The sequence below is a fragment of the Melanerpes formicivorus genome, unplaced genomic scaffold (genome assembly GCF_026170545.1).
Source record: "Melanerpes formicivorus ecotype bairdi unplaced genomic scaffold, bMelFor1.0.p_v2 SCAF_37, whole genome shotgun sequence".
Classification (NCBI taxonomy): Eukaryota; Metazoa; Chordata; class Aves; order Piciformes; family Picidae; genus Melanerpes; species Melanerpes formicivorus.
The window spans coordinates 3,929,434-3,935,491 of NW_027142389.1; the positions used below are offsets into that span (position 1 = coordinate 3,929,434).

At 55.3% G+C, this 6,058-nt stretch overlaps 1 protein-coding gene across 1 annotated transcript; it reads right to left on the bottom strand.

Moving 5' to 3' along the window:
- Positions 1-815: 815 nt before the first annotated feature.
- Positions 816-2,846, bottom strand: LOC137450676 (syntaxin-1A-like). The gene has a single exon (XM_068157497.1). It carries the CDS (start codon positions 2,718-2,720, stop codon positions 1,839-1,841), a length of 882 nt encoding a protein of 293 aa, XP_068013598.1. The 5' UTR covers positions 2,721-2,846; the 3' UTR covers positions 816-1,838.
- Between the last annotated feature and the right edge of the window lie 3,212 nt (positions 2,847-6,058).

The following is a 6,058-nucleotide window of genomic DNA, read 5'->3' on the forward strand; positions in this document are numbered from 1 at the left end:
AGAAGTGAGAAATAAACTCCTGAAGTCTCACAAGCTGCTGAAGGCAGGTCTGCTCTGAGGGGCAAAGTTTCTCCTCTTTTCCTCAGACTCACAGAATGTTAGGGGTTGGAAGGGACCTCCAGAGATCATTGGGTCCAACCCCCCCTGCCAAAGCAGGATCACACAGGAACACATCCAGGCTGGCTCTGAGAGCTTCCGGAGAAGAAGACTCCACAACCTCTCTGGGCAGCCTGCTCCAGGGCTCTGTCACCTTCACAGTAAAGAAGTTTCTCCTCATGTCGAGGTGGAACCTCCTGTGTCCCAGCTTATATCCATTATTCCTGGAAAAAAGCCTCTCCCCTTCCTCTTGGCACCCACCCCCCAGATATTGATAGACATTAATCAGATCCCCTCTCAGCCTTCTCTTCTCCAGACTGAACAGCCTCAGTTCCCTCAGTCTTAATCATCCTCAATGCTCCTGCTTCTTTAACTTCCCCACCCACCCCCATCACACACATCAGGGCTATTTCCATGCTAATTCTGTATGCAAGACTAGGCTGCTGCTGCCAGGGTAGGAGCCAGTGCTCAGGGATCTTCACCTCCACGGCAGGCTGCTGTGCTCCCTGCAAACCCCTGCCAGCATGCCCCGGCTCACAGCACAGAGGGCACCACAGGGCTTTCTTTCCTGTGTTGTGTGGATAATCATTGACCGAGCAGCTCAACCAGTTCTGCAGGGCCGCTGCCTGCTGACCCAAGCCAGGGCTCAGTTTCTGCTCTTGGGCTACCTGCTGCAAAGAAAAAACTCACCCACCCACACTCCAGAGCTTCTTCAGAAATCGTTTTATTGAGGCTCAGACAGAGATAGAAACAAACCTAAGGGTGGCCAAGACAGTTGGGACCTGACCCCAGACACTGCTGTGACACAGAGGGACCTCCCATGAAGAGTTCCTGAGAAATGTAACCAGCCCCTAACTGTCGAGGGTCTGGGGAAGTTCAGGTGGTAGTGTGGGGTCCAGAGGAAAGGGACACAGCAAGACTCCAACAGATGTGTGACACTGGCTGGGTTAGCAACAGGCAGGGTGAAGAGCGAGCCCATCTCCTCCAAAAAAACCCTGCTTCGTTTGCATGAGGGTGTCACCTCTTGGTGTCACCCCACGGGGTGAGCCATGCAGGACACAGCCACCCAGCCCAAGTCTCACTGCCTGTGTGCAGACCAGCATGCAGACAGTGAAAACACAACAGTGATGCCTGTGAAAAACAGCCAGGAAGGGGAGAAAGTGGAGAGAGCAAAGATTGAGGCATGGTGGAGGAGCCTTCGAGCTGCTCCACAGTGGCACCAAGCCATCAGGCTCCCTCGCACACAACACACATGTGCCACAAGCTTCGACAGCCTTTCTAGTCTCCTCTGCTTAGTGTTGAAAGTGCTCTGCCTTGCTGGGTGCTGGAGTGCTTTGGGTGCCTGTCCTGCAGTGCAAATGTGGTCTCCAAGCCATTGTGCAAGGTGTGCATGGTCCCTGTGCCATTGTGCAAGGCGTGTGTGGTCCCCACGCTGCCAGGCAAGGCAAGCACAGTACCTGCATCACTGTGCAAGGTGTGTGTGGTCCCTGTGCCATCCTGCAACGAGCCTGGTCCTTGAGCCCTCGTGCAAGGTTTGTGCGGTCCCCATGCTGCCACGTGAGGTCTGCACGGTCCTTGAGCCCTCGTGCAAGGTGTGCATGGTCCCTGCACCGCCGTGCAAGAAGTACAAGACAGCAGCAGCCTCTTGTGAAACCGTTGCAGGCCAGCAGCAGCCTCTGGTGACACTGGTTTTGCACAGAGGTGGGGAAGCGCACGGGTCAGGGCGCTGGCAGAGCGCAGGCTCAGCGGAGGGCGCCGCCGAGGCAGGGCAGGCAGGCGCAGCAGGCGCAGAGGCCGAGCAGAGCGGTCAGCAGGGCCGAGAGCCGCGACGGCCGCTGGTACTTGATGGCCTTCTTCACCTCGCCGCCGCTCTGGGCGATGTAGTCGAGGGTGCGCAGGACGTGGTGCTCCACGCTGTCGGCGGCGCCGTGCTGCTCGGCCTGCAGCCCCTCCAGCTGCAGGAACAGCCCGTGCAGCTCCACCATCTGCATCTCCAGCTCCAGCAGCTGCCGCTGCCGCATCTCGGCCAAGGCCAGGTGCCGCTTGGCCTCCAGACCCTCCAGGTCCCGGCCCACGATGCGGGGCACCTCGGGGCTCTCAGCTAGTTGGTCCAAGTCCTTGGCCCCCAGGTGGATGCCCGCCAGCTCGGCCTGCCTCTTGATCTGCTCCTTCAGCCGGTGGCGGTAGCGGTTCTCCCGGGCGTAGTGGCGGGCGAGGGCGGCGTGGTAGCGCCGCAGCAGCAGCCACAGCTGGGTCTGGCGGATCCGGGGGCTGGCTCGCCCCGGCGCCCGCTCCGGTGCCAGCGGCAGAGCGCCCAGCTGGGGCTGCAGGGCCATGGCCTCCCGAGCAAAGGTGGCTCTGGCAGCGCCAAGCTCCAGCTTCTCCCGGACGATGCTGTCCTCGGAGGTGCAGCACAGAACCTTCTGCTGCATCTTGTCGATGCTGTCAGAGAGCTGCTCCAGCCGGTCCAGCGCCTGCCAGAGCTTGGCCGCCTCCTGCAGAGCCTGGCTGACGGGGTTGGCATCGTCCCCGACCAAGGCTGGGTTGTCGAAGCACATGGAATCCTCATGCAAGCCCCCCTCGGCCGCGGCTCGCTGCCGCAGCTCCGCCAGCCGGTCCCTCATGCTCTGCGCCGGTCCCTCATGCTCTGCAGCGGCCACCGGCACCCTCCGTGGGACAGGTGACACATGAGGGAGGGGAGGCACGAAGCTGGAGCTCCCTGCGTCAACGGGAAGCTCTTAAAAACCTTCTGTCCCGGTGCCCGAGCAAATATTGATGGAGGAGGGCAGCTTGTCCTGCGTCAGCTGCCGGGCTGGACCCCACCGCCCCGAGCCACCGGCGGGGAGAGCAAAGAGGTTCCGCGAGAGGCAGAGCGGGAGGCAGGCAGCCTGGGCGGGAGGGCTGCCAGCACCACCAGCGTCACGGGAGAGGCTCTCCTGGCTCAACCTCCGATCCTCCCCCTCCTAAAACAAAGGGCTTTTATTCACCGAGAAACAAGAAGCCCCAAAGTCTGGGCTGCCAGGGGTGTGCCTGCAGCCTCCTCTCCCCATGGTGGTACTTCCATCCTGCACCCCAAAAATGCCCTCAGGCAGCTCTGAAGGGAGGTAAGGCATGCAAACACACAGCAGTCTGCCATGGAACGTGCCTCAGAAAGCAGCTCCTGATAAGGATTTAACAACTGAAGGGCAAATCACCCTACCTCAGTACCTGCTTTGAACGGAGCTGAGGGGATGGAGGCAGAGCTTGGCTTCCCCTGTCCTGGGTGATGCTGGCAAGGCTCTGAAAGCCAGACAGTGCCCCAGCATTGCTAACACCACCAGCAGTGCCCTGCAGATGGGAAGCATCCCATATGAAGCTGACAGGGAGATGGAAGAGGGTGCTTTGGGGGGTTCCAGGCTGGAAATGAGTGTTGGGATACCAGAGCTGGCCTGCACATGAGGGCAAGGGAGCATTTTAGCCCCCACACTGCTGAAATGCACCAAACCCACAAATTCATTCTGAAACAGCTGCAAAACTTGCCTCTGAACAAAAACCAAAAGAAGGTTCTACAAAATGCATTTCAGAGTCACAGATTGCACTGGGTTGGGAAGGATCCTTGAAGGTCATCTTGTCCAACCCCCTGCAGGCAGCTGGGACACCTCCAACTACATGAAGTCGCTCAGGGCCCCAGGGCTTGACCTTGAATGCCTCCAGGGAGGGGGCCTCTCAGGGCAACCTCTTGCAGCATTTCACCACCCTCATTGTGCAGAACTTGTTCTCTACCTCATCAGTATCTTACCTCATGTGTTTCAGAACATGTTTGATCACATCTGACCTCAGTGCAGGATGTTTTGGCCCATGATGACACCTATAAAGTGGATAATAGACACCTATCATCTGCTACCTACGGGAGTGACAGCAAAGGGTGGCTTGACAGAGGAAAGCAGCTCTGAAGAGTGTGATCCCTCCTAATTCCACTTCATGGATGCCCTTAGGAGGGGAGCTCCAGCATTGGTGCAAACCAAGTTTAATTTTGTTCTCTGTAACCAACAAGGTCAAGAGAAGAAAATAAAACAATCCCTTCTGTTCCTGAGGCCTGGGGAATGAAATCTGATCCTGACAGGAATTTCCATGTGCCCTGTTTCAATCAGTGCAATGAAGTATCAGGGGATTAAAGAGGGGCAAAGCCAAACTACTCGTATTGTGAGAGCAAGATGGGGTGAGACAGGCTTGAGGGAGAGCTGAATGGCCCAGGACAGGCTGACCCTGAGGAGCTAACACCTGAAACAACTGGTTCTGAAACTGCAACTGCCTCTGCCTGATGTGACACAAAGGCTTTGAAGACTTCATGTAGGAAGCACAGACGTGGGATAGTCCCCAGCCCCTCCCTGCTTGCCTTTGGGACATCACAGGGTCAGCCTCGCCAAGCTTTGCTGTTTAACTGCTTGCTGCTGGTGCTCAGCATCAGCCCCTGGCCAAACTTGAGACCCTCAGCCCCAAGGGGCAACATCAAGCCACACTGGCCCCCACACCAAGGAGCTTCTAGGCAAGCCTGGCACCAGCCACCCCCGGCTGTGAGCGCTGCTTACGCAGGGAAAGCCCTGTTTAAACAATATTATCACTGCCATTGAACTGCAGGGCCAGAACAGTGAGGGGAAAAGGAGTTTTGTGTTTCACATTAAACACCCCTTTTAACAAAAGGCAGGACTTCCCTCCTTGAGCTGAATCTCAGCACCAGAGCAGACCTGTGCCTCTTGGTGGGACAGAAGACTTCTCCTCCTCCTCCTGCTCACCCCCACTGGTGCTGTTTGAGGTCTGCACAGGTCTATCACCCCAGAAAACAATTTCATGTAGTTTCCCAAGAAATCAGAGAATCATGGAATGGCTTAGGTTTGAAGGGACCCAGAGATCATCTGCTCCAACCTCCCCCTGCCATGGGCAGGGACACCTCTCAACTAGACTCAGCTGCTGAAGGCCTCATCCAACCTGTTCTGGAACACCCCCAGCGGGGAGGCATCCACAGCCTCCCTGGGCAACCCGTTCCAGTCCCACTGCCCTTGTACTGAAGAACTTCTTCCTCAGCTGCAGTCTAACCCTGCTCTCCCTCAGCTTCAAACCATTCCCCCTTGCCCTGTCTCTAAACACCTTATGAAAAGTCCCTCTGCAGCCTTCCTGTAGGATCCCTTCAGGTATGGAAGGAAGCTCTAAGGTCCCCCTGGAGTCTTCTCTTCCCTGGGCTGGATGAAAAACAGGACTTTGGAGCCAGGTTGGTGCTGATTTGGGGGACAGACCCTACTGAGTCCTTGCCCTCGAGGACCTCCACCCTGTCCTGAGGATCTGCAGAGTTTATTCTAAAGCTTCCACATCCAGTGTGGGGAAGTTTCCTTTCTTCTGAGGAGCACTTTAACCAGTTGAAAAGCACTGGACACAGTGCTCTCAGCGCACTTCTTGCACCGAAAACCACTCCATTTGAAGCCTTTTTGCCCTTTTAACCTCTAAACTATTCAGCAAGCAATGCAAATAAAAACCAAAACCAAAGGAAGAGTTTAGCTTTGCTTATTTTTTTTTTAATCTTTTTGTTTTATTATTAAGACAATCCCACAGCTGGAAAAAAAAAAAAACAAACCAACAATGAAACATCCTAGATTACAGAAGTGACTTCCAAACCAAAAACCAAAAACCAAACCCCCCCCCCAAAAAAAAAAACAAACCCACCCCCAAACAAAAAAACAAAACAAAACCAAACAAAAACCTCTAGAAAAAAAAAAATCTTTACAAATTTACATCTGTACAATACAAAAAACTAAACAGCTCATTGCATATAAATATTACATTTGGTCTGCCAACGAGTGGCATCAAAATCCCTGAAGCGTTTCATTTAAAGGGACCTGAGATAGCAGATGTGAAGATATGGGCATAAATATCACCTGGGAGGGGAAAAAAGAGAACACCCACCCTCCCCCACCACCAACCTCCCCCCACC